The 16,422-nt window shown below is 46.6% G+C and overlaps 4 protein-coding genes and 1 non-coding gene across 5 annotated transcripts; 3 read left to right on the top strand and 2 right to left on the bottom strand.

Moving 5' to 3' along the window:
- Positions 1–4,009: 4,009 nt before the first annotated feature.
- Positions 4,010–6,635, top strand: AO090005001203 (transcription factor domain-containing protein; the record flags this gene model as incomplete). Its single annotated transcript, XM_001818105.3, has 4 exons — positions 4,010–4,471; positions 4,551–4,648; positions 4,704–5,477; positions 5,543–6,635. 4 exons carry the CDS (start codon positions 4,010–4,012, stop codon positions 6,633–6,635), a joined length of 2,427 nt encoding a protein of 808 aa, XP_001818157.1.
- Positions 6,636–7,189: 554 nt separating this feature from the next.
- On the bottom strand, positions 7,190–7,887 carry AO090005001204 (tubulin-binding prefolding complex subunit GIM3; the record flags this gene model as incomplete). Its single annotated transcript, XM_001818106.3, has 4 exons — positions 7,190–7,382; positions 7,456–7,523; positions 7,678–7,812; positions 7,870–7,887. 4 exons carry the CDS (start codon positions 7,885–7,887, stop codon positions 7,190–7,192), a joined length of 414 nt encoding a protein of 137 aa, XP_001818158.1.
- A 2,019-nt stretch (positions 7,888–9,906) lies between these two features.
- AO090005t00018 lies at positions 9,907–9,980 on the top strand. Its single transcript has one exon. It is a non-coding gene; the product is annotated as a tRNA-Val (tRNA).
- Positions 9,981–10,829: 849 nt separating this feature from the next.
- Positions 10,830–11,984, top strand: AO090005001206 (autophagy-related protein 27; the record flags this gene model as incomplete). The annotated part of the gene is made up of 3 exons (XM_001818107.3): positions 10,830–11,094; positions 11,216–11,735; positions 11,789–11,984. The coding sequence occupies 3 exons, from the start codon at positions 10,830–10,832 to the stop codon at positions 11,982–11,984; spliced, it is 981 nt and encodes a 326-aa protein (XP_001818159.1).
- A 576-nt stretch (positions 11,985–12,560) lies between these two features.
- Positions 12,561–13,912, bottom strand: AO090005001207 (uncharacterized protein; the record flags this gene model as incomplete). The annotated part of the gene is made up of 4 exons (XM_023232746.1): positions 12,561–12,591; positions 12,677–12,816; positions 12,884–13,615; positions 13,859–13,912. 4 exons carry the CDS (start codon positions 13,910–13,912, stop codon positions 12,561–12,563), a joined length of 957 nt encoding a protein of 318 aa, XP_023089270.1.
- Between the last annotated feature and the right edge of the window lie 2,510 nt (positions 13,913–16,422).

Raw genomic sequence — 16,422 nt, 5'->3', positions numbered from 1 at the left:
AGTTGTCGAATTAGCACCGTCAACCAATCTAGGATATATCTTCCGTAGGACTTTGGATAGGATACTGGACCGTCCTTCCAAGGACGAAAAATATCTTTCACCCACGGTGTAAAAATTGGTAGGGGTAATGAGGTGAAGACGGATGCCATTCAAGGATGGTAGTATTAGTTAATCATTAGTAACTAAATACTCCGGTTGATCACTGATCGTGTCAACAAGCCAGTGGAAAGACTAACAAGCCGCTATCACATTGCCAGGCAGTTAATGCCGGTTAGGTCAGGCCGAAAGCAAATTCATTATGGGAGGAACCTTAGTACTCTGATCGACACCAGCCACAAGCAGGAGAACACCGTTACCCACCACGGAGGTTCCCGTGTGTTATGACGATTAAGAATCATACTGTAATAGCCTCAACGGCCAAATGATCATTGTTACTTGGACATTCTAGATTCCTATACATTGATAAGCCGAGGAGGAACTCCCACGACTCATCTAAAGGCTTACGTACTCCGTAGTCCAAACCATATTTCGTTCAAGGGTGTTATTCGGACGAAACACGGAAAACGTGGTTGCGAAAAATCTCCGGGGGATGCTCGAGGGGGAAAAAAGGGTCGTTTTTTATTATGAAGAATCACGGTGATTGGAAGCGGGGATCATCTTTCGGGATTCAAAAAATGTCAATCATCGCCTGTCCAGTAATAATTCTTACCAGAAGTCCATTCTGAAATATTTCTTTTTCTTTTTTTTGTTTGTTCCATTGGGAGAACAGACAATTTCGGAAGATCCCAATGTCGTTCTGCTGGGTCGCCACAGACTTATTTCATTGATTATGAGCAAGTTTATTATCAGCCGGTCCACCCGCTAAACTCCTCCCAACCGTCCCGGTTGAGCTTCCGGGCTAGCCTTCCATGTGGCCCATCCAATGGCTGCATCCGAGGAAGGATTCCGAGAGATCGTCACAAAGACCACAATAGGGTGGGAAGGTTCTCTACCCTATGATATTCTTAGGAAGAATGACCATGATAGAGCTCCTTTTGAACCCCTTCAGATCTCGGAACACAATTTCCTTATTAGGTCTTATGTCCTTTATTATTTTTCATAGGATATATCCTCCATGGAACTCCTATGCAATTTCAACTACTACTTAGTCTTTATCGATTGCGCAGGGATGTTGGGATTACTACAGCCATGTTAATTTTAGCTTGACAGGCAGCTTCAGGGGTGCACTGACTGCACGACAACAGAGAGGCATCGGTGAAGAGAATAAGAATAGAACCTTAAACCGAATTACGGTCCAATCAAGCCATGAACCTTGGAAACCCACAGGAATAATGAGGTAAAGGCCTTTTGACTTTCCTTATTCCCGCCCAATCACTTATAGATGCCGCTCCTTTCTCCGTTTCCCCCCTTCTCTTCTCGATTTTATTTGGTAGTGATACTCAGTGCTGACAGAAAAGTAGGCAGCATCGGCTCTTTGATTTCATGGCAGGATGGTTGCCTGCAATGAGATAGATAGTCAAGCAAACCGTTGCTAGATCCTGTTTATTTATAGCTCCCAGGGTATTTGTTCGAGAACACATTTAAGCTCAGTACAGGTAATTACGTTGACTAGGATTATCCTTCAACATTAATTCATCTCATTATAATACTTATACCGAGAGTATCTTAGTCTGAGGTGGGACCATTGGCCCATTGGAACCATGAACCGTGGGAAAAGACAACAGAAACGTTGTTACCTTTCAAAATACGGAGTACTAGCACACTTACACTGCCACTGCCGATCTCGGGTTACCCTGAGTGTTAGCTTGAGCTCTGATCTCTCATCTGTTGCCTAAAGGTAAAATAGGTAGTTTGATACTACGACTGTTGATGAGCACAGTAGGAATAGATCTTGATGGTATTGATATCCCAGTTGTTAGAGATATACGAGCATTGCGATCTACAAGTATGATGATGATGATGGGTTTCGTCACGAATTAAATAGATTTCGGGATGATATCCGAATCTCACATCAATTCTAATATATTAAGTACTTCTGGAGCACTGATGATTAATCAGCGTACTGTACGTACTGTACATTGATTGTACCCTCCACTATACCACGCCCATAGCCGTTTCACAGTGAAATAAGGATACCTTGAGATATTTTGGAAACCTCGTCCACCACCAAGATTTATTACCCCTCTTTATACCCCAGTATGTCTTGAGTATATTGTGTCCCTATTTCTCTTTTCTGTTCTTTTTTTCCCCTTCCCTGACTCTTGGTTTGGTAATGAAAAGAAAAGAACAGGAGGAAAAAAAAAACGAGAAAAAAAAAAGGATAAAAAGAGGCTAACGATCAAGCTAAGCGACACTAAATCCAACTAAACCAAATAAAAGATACTACTCCGGAGAAAAACTCAAAAAGAAGGCCTGTCGGCAGAAGATTCCTGAGAAAGATAAATTCTGCAGTAAGCTCCCATTTACTTAATCTCCACCTTCCTCACGATCTGATTTGAGTAGAAGCCGGTGTCGTTTCAGCCCATGGTTAGAAGTAACTGGGGTCAGCCGAGAGACTTTCGGAGTCGCTTCCTGGCTCTTGAATGAAGACCCTGGAGAATGGAGTCCGTCCCGGCCGATTACTCTAGTAGGCGTGTCTAGGATAAAGTACTTGACGCATTGAGCGCGTGGCATTGGGAAATTAATTGATCGTGTCGATCGATGTTCCTTTTAGGGTCTGTGATATCGCAAAGAATTCTTCTTCTGGAGATGTAGTTTTCTAAGGGAAAAATCCTACTCCAAAAAAGTAATTGAGGGACACCAAAGCAAAAGAATGAGAAATTAAAAAAAAAATAAAAATACAAATACAAAATACAAAATAAAATGAAATAAACGTGAAAGGGAAATTCCATCATTATCATCATCATCCTTATTTCTTCGGTTTGATGCTTAAATTTTATTATTATGTTATTTTCTGTTCTTTTTTACTTTTTTCTTTATTTTTTTAAATTACTACTGGCCATCATCACTATAATATCATTCCATACGGTCATTCTTCTCCGGTAACCTTTTTTGCTTTGCCTCACTTTCTCTTCTTCTCTTCTTTCCTTTCCTTAATTTTATCTCTCCTCACCGTCAGGTATCCCATTTTCCTCCTTGTTTCTAGAAGAAGCATACTTCCCACGCTGGCCCCCCCACTCCTTTTTCAACCGATCGTATCCCATCATTGGCTCTCACACAACCCTTCACGGCGACCTCGGTATTTAACAACCTGCTCGGTGGAGAAATTTCGAACAAACAAAGTAATGGTTTGACGACCTCCATCTATCCGCAGACAGCGCATTTCATGTCAACACAACCATCAACTTGAACCTTAGTTCCTCCCGGACTGAACGACGACTACCTAAACTTACCGTATCTGCCCGTTAGGCTAGGTATTAGAGGCATCCATCCAGTCTGCGTTATATTCTCCTCTAGTATATTACGTTACTGGGACTATACCGGGCTGCCTCAGGCGTCGACCACCGTCCCCCAACTTAAAGTGATACACCATCCCAATTGGCAATTCAGTCGCCACCACTCGGGAATTCTCCCTTATCTACTGGTTTCGATCCGTCGGGATCTTGATTATTGTTCTCCATTCTTCATTTCAGTCATTGGTAACTTGACACTCTGGACTAGTGTCATTACCGTATATACAAAGAAGAACCCTTGAGCTTCCCATTACCATCCGGCTTGGGTAGATTCGGGGGTTACTCCTTTTTTTTCTTAATTGTTTTTTCTCTTCTTTGTTTTCTTGTTTCTTGTCTCCGCTCTATTAAGAAACTTTGAACACAACGGGATAAAGAAAAAAAAAAAGAAAAGGAAAGGAAAGAGTGAGGGTGCCAAAAAAAATAAGATAAGGTTGCACGTGTCGGGATTTGTTGGGTTGTCACTCCTTTCCACTCAAAATCAATTCGCCCTTCGCCATACATCGTCCACTTTGTTATATCTTGTCCTCCCTCTATGAGTTGGCGTTCGGAGGCTCGAGATGCAGACGCAGTATTTCCGTTCGCCGAATAGTCAAGGCCAACCGGGCGTTTCCTATGAGTTGCCGCCGGTACAATCGGTAACTTCGCCCTCAGGTCCTTTTCCACAGGCTGGCCCTCCACCTACTCTTCTTTCCGCTCCGCCGAGTAGACCTGCTAGCGGATTGAGAATGGCTCATCTTTTGCAACCACTGCCGCACCAGATGTCAAACCCTCCCCCTCCTCCCCCGCCTTCATCATACTCACGATCCTATGAATCAAGCGGCTCGCCGGCCGAAGGCGCCTCTATTCTTCCGGATGCGCCACCGCTCAATGGTTCGGCACCAGGGTCTTCGGGGCTTCTTCCTCAGCCCAGTGGTACTGGGGGGCAGCAGCAAATGCAGCAGCCGCTGCAACAGAAGAGAGCCTATCGTCAGAGGAGGAAAGACCCCAGTTGTGATGCGTGTCGTGAGCGCAAAGTCAAGGTACCGAGTTTTCGCCGAGGCCCCTGTCATTTTGGCTTAAGATCATCCAACGCGGTTTTGTTAACTTTCCTCGGTTCAGTGTGACGCTTCGGAGTCGTCTAGTTGTACAGAATGTACAAATCGCAAAGTGCGATGCCAGTTCACGAAAGAAACCAACAGGCGCATGTCGTCTATCAAGTTTGTACCACGGCTACTTGTATTGAAAAGCTTTGTCATTCTAATTGGGTCATAGGCAAGTACAGGACTTAGAGAAGCAGCTTCTATCAACCAAGCAGCAATTACAACAACTGCGATCGGGCATGCTGAGGCCGGACAACCTGATTGATCTCGATGTTGATGGAACCGGACAGTCTCAATTGAAGCTCCCTGACATTGGGTATCGGCCACCACGCCAGCCAAGAGCTCCGGTATCACAGGACCTAACCGAAGCCCGAGCCAATCTGCGAAAGTACGGAAGAGGAATCTTGAAAGTCCCAACTCCGTATCGCCAGCCGGGTCCGAAATCGCTCCTAGCATCCGATCCTCCACCGCTTCCCCCGAAGGAGGTTGCAGACCGTCTCCTCACGCAATACTACGAATGTATTCATTCGGTCCTGCCAGTAGTTCATTGGCCTAGCTTCGTGACGGAGTATGAAAAGGTTTACAAAACTGGTACCCTTCTGGGCCTGCCTCGAGAGTGGGCGGCCGTTCTGTTTGGTATCTTCGCTTGTGGTTCACTTCACACACTGGAAAAGACTAGGGAACACGACGGTAAAGAGTTCATAAGAGTCTCCTGCGGGGTCATCGATGTCTGGAAGGACAATTTCACCTTGGATCAAGCCCGAGCCGCGCTTTTGGTTAGTCTTTTCCTCTACGAAGTCAACGCGAAATCAGCCAGTTGGGTATGGATCGGTTCTGCAGTGAGAGTAGCGCAGGAGATAGGACTGCATCTTGAGTCAGGGCCGTGGTCAGCCCTCGAAGGGGAAATGCGCAAGCGATTATGGTGGGGAGTGTATGCCTGGGATAGGTATGTGACTGACTGAATCTCTCGTTATACAAGGTTCCGTTTTAGTTGACTTTTTATCTCCTTAGGCTTCTCGCCCTGGAAATGGGAAAACCAGTCCTTATCAACGATCAAGATTGCGACGTTGACCTTCCTTGTCCAGTCGACGAACGGTGTATTTCAGGTGGCATTGTGGCGGAAAGCCAACAGACCACTCCACTCCTGGCCACTATACATGTCGTTCGGTCGATAGGTCAATTGGTCCGGACGTTGAGAAGCTCCACGATCAGCCCGGCAACCTTGGAAATATTCGAGCGACACTTTCAAACTTGCCAGGCCACATTTCCTCCGCAGTACCATCCGAAGTCCGACCAGTATCTCGATCCCCGCTCTATCCTCCCACTTATCTACTTGCAAAACGCCCGTCTGATCCTCTACCGTCATAATATTTCCCCTTTTTGTGCCCCCGAAGTCCGATCGTTGGCACTTGACTACTGTGTTTCAATCTCTCAAGACACTGCTCACCTCCTTTCACGCTGCATGCGGGCTCCTTCGGGTTCTCCTGGTTACTCTTCGCCTCCTGGAAATGATGATTGGCGGCCTTTGTTGGCATCCTCCGCGGGAACTGTGCTCTGCACACACATCTGGCGTTGTGTGCTGGTGTTGCTGTTCCGTCAGGAATATGATACCGCATTTGTGTGTGTCCGGGCAAGTGCTGTGGTTGGAGACTCCCGGTCTGTCAACGCAGCCTGTGGGCGGTACATCGCATTTTTCTTGAAGTGCCTTGTGGACCGGCTACGCCGCCCCGACGGTGTCGATCCCGAGCGGGACGAAGAAATGTTGGCGTATGTGTCGGGCGACATGCAAGGTACAACTGGTGGCAGCTGGGTGTGGCAAGGCAGTGAGACTGGCTCTCAGCTGGAGACATTGACTGACTTCGGTAGTCCTGTCCCTATGCCACACCCCGGTGCCCGAGACAATCTGTCTACTGGGGAAGTAGAAGATTGGGAAGGATGGGATTGGGTTGAACAGACGGTTCAATATCTAATCAGTGAGAAGCAAAAACAACAGCAGGAATACAATAGAATGGATGTGCAGACTAGCCCTGGGGGTGATGAACCAGCACCTCAGCCACAGTCAACCTCATCCCATTCACGCATGACAATCGCAAGCATCATCTAATATCACGGGATCTATCGCTCATAATTTGACACTTTGCGACTCTCCCGCATACCCTTGTCTCCCATGTCGAGACCCACTCTCGCGGCGTCAGCTTGTGGAATGACCATGAAACGTCGGTTCTATATAAACCGTGTCCTGAGAACCGACTTAGAGCAGTCAATATTGTGCAGATTAACAACTTACGAGAGAAACCAAGGACACAGACGCCCAGGGCAACGAAGGCTTTCTTCGTCAGGAAGGAGGTGGACTGTATTATCTATTTGTATTATTTGTCTAGATGATGGTCTGGGTCCAGTGGAGCATGTGAAACGAGATATGTCTTACGACCGAATCTTTGATATCCATACGATACGTTTGATTACATTGAGCATACCATCACGATACTTTCCTGTGTTGTAGAATTTACCTTGTCTTACTAGACAAATAGACCATGTTTCATATACAGTGATATCATGATTTTTTTTGACCTCTATGCATGAATGATAGAACCTCCTGGTCCACTCTCATACCGCATGCTTCACAGCTTTTCGAGACGTTTAATGCTATGAAATAATTTAGACTTCCAGGTTAATACTCCTCCCAAACCGTGCATACAGCGCCACCTTCAATTGTTGCAACTCGTCGCGCAGATCACTCAACTTCTCCTCCAGCCCCGACACCTCAGAGTCGATCTGCTCCGTCGATGAAGACAGGAGAGATTGGGCGTCGGCAAGGGGAAGTTGGAAGAAGGAGTCCCCGATTTTGTACCTGTTCGAGTCAGAGCGATAAACACTTTGAAGCAGGAAAATAGACTTGGAGATTAAAATGAAAGGACACTTACGGCACTAGTTCATCCTCATCGGCCAGTTCTAGCTCCATAGAAATCTCCTCGAGATCCTCTTTATCTTTCTGTAACATAGGTATCAAACGTCAGTATACGGACCACGAACACCATGTCAATATCAACACAGCATCAGTTTCCGAAGCCAGCGACACAGCGTGAATCACTCGCGAGGAAATGCAAAATCGCAATTTGATACAAGAAGGATAGACAAGAACTAACCTGTTTAGCCTTCAGCTGTTCTTCCAGCAGCGTTTCGCGTTGGTGGAGCCGGCTGAAGCGGTTGATCTTCTCCTGATCTTCGCGACGGACTTCATTCTCTTCTCCTGCTGCGGAGACTTCGTCTTCTTTTGCGAGCTGTGGTGTGTTTAGTTAGCTTGGCTGTTTTGGGTCGGGGAGATTTGGCGGGCTTACCATGCGATGTTGCATCATTTTTGCTATTAGGTTGTGGGTGTCTATATCTTATAGTATTGTGGAGGGGCTGGAGGGATTTGTTTCTTGATAGATCTTAAGTTTAATTTGGTTTGATGTGGTTTCGGTGGGTGGTCTGTGCACGGCTTGTTCTTGGCGGGGATGTTGTGGCTGATGGTTCATGGCCTTGTTACTTTAAGCTTATTATCTTCACCTAATTATGTTTTATACTAGTCTGTACTCCGTGTGTTTCTATCTAATTGGTGCTTGTAAGTTGGAGAAGAAATGGACTGTGCTCACGAACTGTCCGGCACGTGGCATCTCTCCTTCTTGAAGGAACCTGCCCTAGAATCAAGATATATTTCCAAAGGCCGATAGAGCCCTGATAGACATTCGGAGATACTTCCCGGAAAGTATCCCATACGTGTGAGACTTGATTAGACTCATTTCATGGGAGTGGGTAGCATTGATCATTCGTACTCGGTAGTGATTTGGATACCCTGAGGAACTGAGGTAGGATGATCTATGGAGTATAGATCGTTAAACCACCCGTCTCGCAGCACACAGTGCTACTGTATGATAGAAGGAAGAGCGCTGACGAAGGCAAGCGTCGAAGCCTCTGTCGTAGCCCGCTGGCTAGAGGGATCGGTCTGGATGTCGGAGACTTAATTGATCTTATTACGTAGATAGTCGAAGCAAGGGAGAGGAAATCGATAGAGTGGATCGAAAGAGATGCAAGCGAGGTCGAAGGGCTCGGAAGCTTCGCATTGAATAAGACCGTGGACTTTTCATCTGAGTGAGGGGTCTTTGCTAGATAAATTATGGATTATACGGAGTGGTTCAACTGCGCTTTAGGTTCAATATACGTAGTTTTCCTTATGTTATTGATTGTTGCATCCTTGGGGTCTGCTGGGCTACTTACGTGTATACACGACTGTTGAATATCCTATCAGATCGCTCACATGGTATATTCAGTACTCCATTTCTCAAATCGTATTCCAATATGCTACCTGGGTGCGACACGTCATCTGAAAGGCATTGTTATTGAGGCAATAACTGAGACATACATGTAGATCCCGCCCAAGTGAGAACATATGAGATCTGGTCGCACATTTGGTCAAAGGCACTAGTAGTATAAAGCCCACATCCTTTCCCTTCTCCTTTCTCATTTCCATCACTTGCTTTCATCTACTTTTCACGCTGCTTTGGTTTCCAACATTAACCTAGCCCATCTATCTTCATCCACCGTCCAAAATGAAGTTCACCTTAGTCGCAGCAATTACCCTTGCTGCCATCGCAAGAGCACAGGACATCACCTGCGCATTGCCTTGCGTCCAGGATGGCATAAAGCAAGTGGAGTGCCCCAGTGATGATTTCAAATGCGCTTGCCCCCATTCGCAGGATATTTTAAATGCCATCAAACCCTGTTTGAAGAAATCATGTGGCGACATTTCGGATGGTATATATCACCTGTTTCCCGTATACATGAGAGCTACAGCTGACTGACTATGTCACAGCTAAAATTCAGGAGGTCATTTCGCGGTACTGCTAGTAAGCTCAGTGCCTGAGAAACGACCATTGAGCACAACTACGCTCTAGCGTCTTTGCACGATATCATGTTTTTTACCAGGGTACTGGGTTGTTTCGAGTGCTGGACTATAACACAGACTCGAAATATCTTTGCAGAAGAGTGCTGCTGGAGATGCCTGATGTCAAATTTCAAGCGAAATCTATATATAACTTTTTATGGTTGGCTTTATTGATTGAACTTCAATCGACGACGTAATGACCTCTTGGTGTAAGAACAGATGGAGAGAGATTATTTTCTTCATCTAAAAGTCTAGGGCATACTGTGAAAGAACGTAAGTTCTTTCTCAGAACCTAGAGTCGAGTAGAAGCTCTTTGGCATAATCATTCTTCTCAGGATCCTGCTGTCGCCGCTATTAGGAGTCGGAGGACTATAGCCCTCCACGGGCTGGGAGAGTGCTATTTTATGTGCTGCTTATTAATGCTTAAAAAAGAATAATTATTCAACAAGTTGGCCGGATGGTGTAGTTGGTTATCACGTATCGTTAACACCGATAAGGTCCTGGGATCGAGCCCCAGTCTGGTCATTTCTTTTTGCATCATCTTGTCTTCTCTTTCTTTTTACTTTCCCTCTCTTCTTTCTAGTATCCTGGCCAACTCTCTACCACATGCGTCTTTACATGCATCTATAACATATCCACCCTTCACGATCACGGTTGCTCGATACAAGATTCTTCACGGGCTAATAGTGTACTATGTTATTGTCAGATGGACTTCCTCATACTTTAACCTTCCCGGTTGGCCAAGAGCCCCGATGTTATCTTGGCGACAAGGTAGAATACTCAGAGGTACATTAGAGTATTAAAACAAACCAACGGCAACAAGATGTAGTTTAGTATGTATATGGATGTATAAAAATGTATTGATTGGTTCTCGGTCGGGTGACATCATCATCGGCCATGTCATGTGCCCTCCGCTTCTGAGGAAGTAAGTAGTAGGAAACACAACATATCTACCGGTCACATTAAGATCTCTCTGTCCTATACGTTTCCTTTTTCGAACTGAGACCTGCGTAATATCACTAGAGTACCGAGGTGACCGTCTCTGTATCCATTGATATACAGCAGCAGTGGTTGACGCTGGTCTCGGAGAAAAGAAAGATAATCCCGAACGGCCAAACCAGAGCTATCGTCACCTAACATAACATACCGGCGGTTTAAATCCCAGCCTTCATCATCCACAATCTTCACCATCATACATCACTACTCCTACAAATCTAGGGGCTCTGGTACCTCAACAGCCATTTTTAGATTGTATCCAGTCAAGCTCCGTCGCCCTTGTCATCACACCAACACTGTTATCACCAAACCGTGACGAGACAGTACACCGACGACACCAGCGCCCTTCGTCTACCCTCCCTCCCTCACATCTACACCATGCGAATACCCGCAGGCCTCTCCTCGATTATCCTCTCCTCCGCCCTACTACCGAGTCTAAGCGCCGCAAGCGGCTTCGACTGCGCCCATATTAATGTCGATGGGTACAAGTACGACCTGAGTGAGCTGGGCGGCGTACACTCGCTCTACAACGTTGAGAAAACAGAGGAACACGTCGTGAACACCACTTATGTACTGAACATATGTAACATTTTGAAGGGGGCTTCGATTAAGGGCCATCTGAAGTGTGGGACATCGAAGAACAGTATGTTTTTTTCTCTTCTCTTGCTTCATACGAAGACTTAACAACCCGGATATTTGTCATATTCCTAACCATTCAACCTATTTAACCCATAACATACAATACTAACTATTCTATATCCAAGTTTGCGGATTCCAATACAAATACCCGGTCGATGGCTCCGAGGAAACAAGCCGTGCCTTCCCTATCGTTGGACTCGAGCATCTCGGTCACGGAAGCAAAGACCCCGAAATCACCCGGTTGAAGAAGCTCGACCCGGATGAGGAGGGTCTACTGGTTAAACTCTCCGGAGGCAACTACGTCGACGATGAGGGGAAGCAGAAAGACGCGGGCGCGGTGCTCGAGTTCCAATGCGATCCCGAACGGTCGGGATTAGAAGGTCTGAAGACGACCGATGAGTCTGATGGTGAGAAGAAAGAGGCCGAGCGGAGACGCGCAGAAGGCGGAGACGATAAAGAACAGCCACCGGACGAGGAAAAAGACCGGTCGCACAGTCTTCAGTTCAAGAGTTTCGGAAAGGCCGATGACGACTCGTATGTGCTCAAGCTGAACTGGAGGACCAAGTATGCCTGTGATCATTACCTGGAAGAAAAGAAAGGTGACTCGTCCAGTCACTGGGGTTTCTTTACTTGGTTGATCATTATGTATGTTCATTCCTTTACCGCTGATCTATATGGGTACTAATAATGTGACGCAGTCTCTTCCTCTGCATCGCTGCCTACCTTATCTTTGGCTCCTGGCTTAATTATAACCGCTACGGCGCCCGGGGATGGGATCTCCTCCCTCACGGCGACACTATCCGGGATATTCCTTATATCTTCCAGGATTGGCTCCGTCGGGTGGTCAACACGCTCCAAGGATCGGGGTCCAGAGGCGGTTACAGTGCGGTATAATGCCGTGAGGTATAGCGTGGTGTAGGTGGTTCTCTTTCGTTTGTTTACGTCTGGTTTGGCATTTCTTTTTGTTTCTACAGCACGGTGGGGCCGTGTGTGCGATATTCTCATAGAAAATCTATATGTAAGGTAGTTGCAGACTGGGTTGGATTGGGCACGTGCATGATAGGTACTGTACGATGAATGTCATGCATCGGTCTTTCTGGGGTTTCGCTCTATATAGTATTATAAACTTTGAATATTAGACAAATACTGTAGAGTATGGAGTAAGTCGAGTAGATTATAATTTCTAAATCTATGGTGTATGTTGTTGTAGTCTTGCGAGGCTCCATGGAAGCATTTGATATACTCCGGATACCCCTACCTCGATCTACTCGGACTTCTACGCAGGGTCAAAATAACAAAACAACTCTGTAACAAAGACGAGACTCAGACTCCCAATACAACACGATACGACACTAATAAAAACAAGAAAACCCAGGATCCGACGCAAGGAGATTCCAAAAAGAAAAGGACAACACGAATGAACGCGGAGCATCAAATGGCGTCATCAGAGCTAAGATCTCATCATGATCATCACCGGCATTGAAGGGACAAGCAAACAACCCTGAAAACCTAATAATAAAAAGTGGATTCCTCCTGTCCGTTCTCCTGCAACTTAAATTCCTCCTCATCTCTTCCTCTCAACTTACACTTTCATGGCAAACTGCTTAAGATACAAGTAATCCGCCATGTTTTCGTCCACAGACTTACGGATTAGGGCGGCGGCCTCTGGGCCGTACTTCTTGCACCATTCGGCGTCGAATTCCTCTTCGGTTTTCACGGGACGGCCCTGGTGAATCTGGTTTAGTGACTGTTTACTACCCCTTGTTCAGACGTTGCTGTTGCTGTAGACTTACATGTTTCCGGGCTGTTAGCCCTCTCGATTCGATGGCGTCGTTGTGAAATCCTCTCCACTTCTCGAATGCTTCGCACACCTGCTTCTGTTCGGACTCGTCGTCCCACTCAAGCATAGACGGGTCAAAGTCGATACCCACGCTACGGCAGAACGCTTCGATCATTGGGCCCGGCTTCTCGAGCATATCGTCCGCATCGACGACGCAGATCTCCGCCGATTCGTGTGCCTCACCGACCCCGTTGAGAACGGGCCTGAGCTTGTTGTCGATCTCGTCCGCGTCCTGCTCCTTCGTCGCGATATGAGGCCCGATCAGGCGGACGCTTCGCAGGTAGTCGAAAGTCCGACGGGTTTCGTCGTACCCGGCCTCGGCCGGATCATAATAATAGAACCCGGTGACGTCGTCCAGGGGAGGGATGGTACAGCGGTAGTATGAAGGGACACTGAAGTGGGGATCGCGGATGAGGAAGGCAAAGTGGAACTTGGAGAGAAGTTCCTTGGGCATCACAGTGGGATTACCTGGCTCTGGCTCTGTGGGATACGGGTACTGGGACGTCTGCTTGGTGCTTTGCCCTGATTCGACATGACCGTTGCTTTCTACACCGTTGCTAGCATGGCCGTTGGCTTCGGTGCCGACACCACGCTTCACTCTAAGTAGGGATGGCGCAATGCTGGCAGGCTTCCCGCTTGGAGGAAGGAGATAGTGGATGATGTCCTTGATGAAAACTCTCTTGCCCTGTGATCCGGTAAGTGACTCGCCTTGAAGTCCACGACGGGACAATTTAGAAGAATAACAAGAGATAATCGTCGTGGTTCACTTGCGAGATAGGAATTGAGATCCGACACCTTCGGTGGGATAAGTGAGAAAAATGGGAAAGGGCCGAGTGTCCCATCTGGCATCCGCAGAAGTCCAGACGGAACAACCCATGCAGATTTGCTTGAGATCAAACAGGGTACAGTGGTTACATCAACCTCATACGCATCCCAAATGCCATTGAGGTCGATCCATCATCGTCCTGTCAGGAAGGAACATTACGAGCCAAAGGAAAGGAAGAAGAGAAAAGGGAAAAGAGCAAGGGTCGGACCTCAGAAGCTTCACGCTCTATTCTATCCATCACCGTCTTGTAGGTTGACTGACTGAAGCCGCTCTCTAGGCGGGCCTTCTCGTCGTCCATAAACCTTGTACCCAGTCTTTCTGGGCCATAGTAGAAAGCATCGCCAAATGGCTCATGGATACACTGGATGGTATCCCGACGAGTCATGAAGACCTGCGAATATTAGCGATTCTAGATTCATGTAGTTGGACTAGGAGGGATCTTAAGGGTTATTGTACTCGTTCAAATGCTGTTGAGCATGCGCGGGGGTGAGTAGCGACGAAGATGGGCTTCTGCGACATCTTTGCACTTATGTGTGCCTGTGACAGACACGATCTATTTGAATGGTGATGAAAAGATTCAAATGGAGAATTTGAGCAATATGGAGTGATACACCAACTGCCAGGGATTTTCACCACAGGCGTAGCTACTGATATCCAGTCTTCTTCTCGGTTGAAATTTTACACAGAATGGGGGATGATCCGGGACGCAGTACACCGGATTGGAAAAAGATGATGAGAATCCAGTCGGTATGGGTAATGGAGAGAAGATGTTTCTAAATCAGGATCGACTCAGATCGATAAAGACTGAGACTGAACACGATAAAGGAAAAGAAAACTGGAACCAGGAAACGAGAGATAGGAACGAGTGGGTTCTTAAAGAATTTCATAGGGCCGTTGGTTTAGGATGGATGAGGTGGCCCAGAATCAAAAATGAAAAATTCAAAAGTAAAATAATGTATATGTGATGGTATCTAGCCACTGACGAAAGATACTAAAATAAAATCCAAAATGAATTCTCATGGATCTGATTAGCAGAGATACTCTCACAAAGTAAACTACGCCTGAGGATTATTCCCCAAGAAGCAAGTGCAACGAGAGACTACGACATGGATGGCAAACCGAGGGAGAAGCAGCATGATAACTTGCAGATTTAGCTTGACCACTACTTCCCCACTGAAACAGCGATAATTATACTAATTCACATCCACTTGGACAAACCAGGTTGTCTCTCCGATCACAGATTTTGACACCGGTGCAGAGTAGTACGAGGCAGTATGGATATGGCTTTCATTGATAGTACCTCCATCAGGTAAATGCCCCCTCTCTCTACGATAATTCGGATTACGATCTACCGGACGCTCCGCCGCGTTGCCTTCCTTTCCCATCGAATCCCCTGCGCAGCGGGTGCCACTTAAGGTCTAGACAAGACACGAAGTGGACTCCAGTTCCTGAACCACGGGCGCATAACGAGGCTCCTGCGCTGAGGGCAGAAAAAGTGGATATGCAAGATGCAAGGACGGGCTAGTACTTACTTAACGGCGTTGGAGAGGGGGATCAAGGTTCCAAGGACAGTCAGCCATGCCTCGGAAGAACTAGTATGCTAACATTGTCGGCTGCCTGAAGTCATCCCATCCGTCGAAATCCAGGGCAACTTGGGCCGTGTCCACTTCTGACGTCATGACGAGGCGGATGGAAGAGAAAAAACCGAGAAAGAGAGAGAGAGAGAGGGAAGACAGGGGGGTTGATAGGGAAAAAGTGGGATGACAGAAAGAAAAAGGAACGAGAGTCGACGATCTTAACATCTTGGAGTTAATATAAAAACCAAGGCGGTTAAGAGGAAAAACCGAAAAAAAAAAAACATAAAATAATTAATTAAGAATCGAGATCGAGCCAGATGAGGGACTTTTATTGATTAGTATGGATGGACTAGACCCCCGAAAATCTCTCAATGTACAGAGTTGGGAAAAAAAGAATAATTAAAAATTAGAAGGGAGATATCAAGAGAGAATAAAAAAGATTCTCATTACCATTCGGTATTATGAGAAGAGTTCGCGCATCGTGCAGACCACGCAAGGCGTCTATGGTGATGGGAAACATGCCGATTGAATTCTCGTCCGTAGTCATGATGTGTCATGGACTAGTAACCTTAGTTCCCAATGGCAGATGCGTGTGAAACATCCAATGGAGATCGATCGCGGTCCATAAAGACGGTTCATTGCGCCGGTGGTCGGATGGCATTGGTTATATTTTAAGTTATCGTGCCAATGCGGGTGATCCTGTGTCCCTAATCGTTGACCAAACTGGTAAAGTATTGTCTCCCGAATATCTCCCTTGTTGGACGGCCTAAATCGCATTCAATCGGATCACGATTCATCCCATCGTGGGGGTAAAAGAAGCTGACCTCAGTCAAGTTTTAGGTTAGGTGGGCAGAGTTGACCGGTAGTAGTACTGGAGACCTACCACTAGTACTCTTCCAATCATCATCGCCGGTTGATAATCAGTCCGACCGATCATTGGCCTATCTGGAGTGGGTGGGTACTTGGAGGTACTCAGAAATACTGAACATGGTGGGAAGCTCCAGTATCTTACCGTGTACTGACAAGTAACGCTGATGTGCCCATATACATACATAGCTATCGATGGCTCGAGATCCAAGTGAGATCTCA

The sequence above is a fragment of the Aspergillus oryzae genome, chromosome 1, assembly GCF_000184455.2.
Source record: "Aspergillus oryzae RIB40 DNA, chromosome 1".
NCBI classification, from domain to species: Eukaryota; Fungi; Ascomycota; class Eurotiomycetes; order Eurotiales; family Aspergillaceae; genus Aspergillus; species Aspergillus oryzae.
Note: the sequence above shows the minus strand (reverse complement) of the source record. Positions and strands in the feature narration are given on the sequence as shown.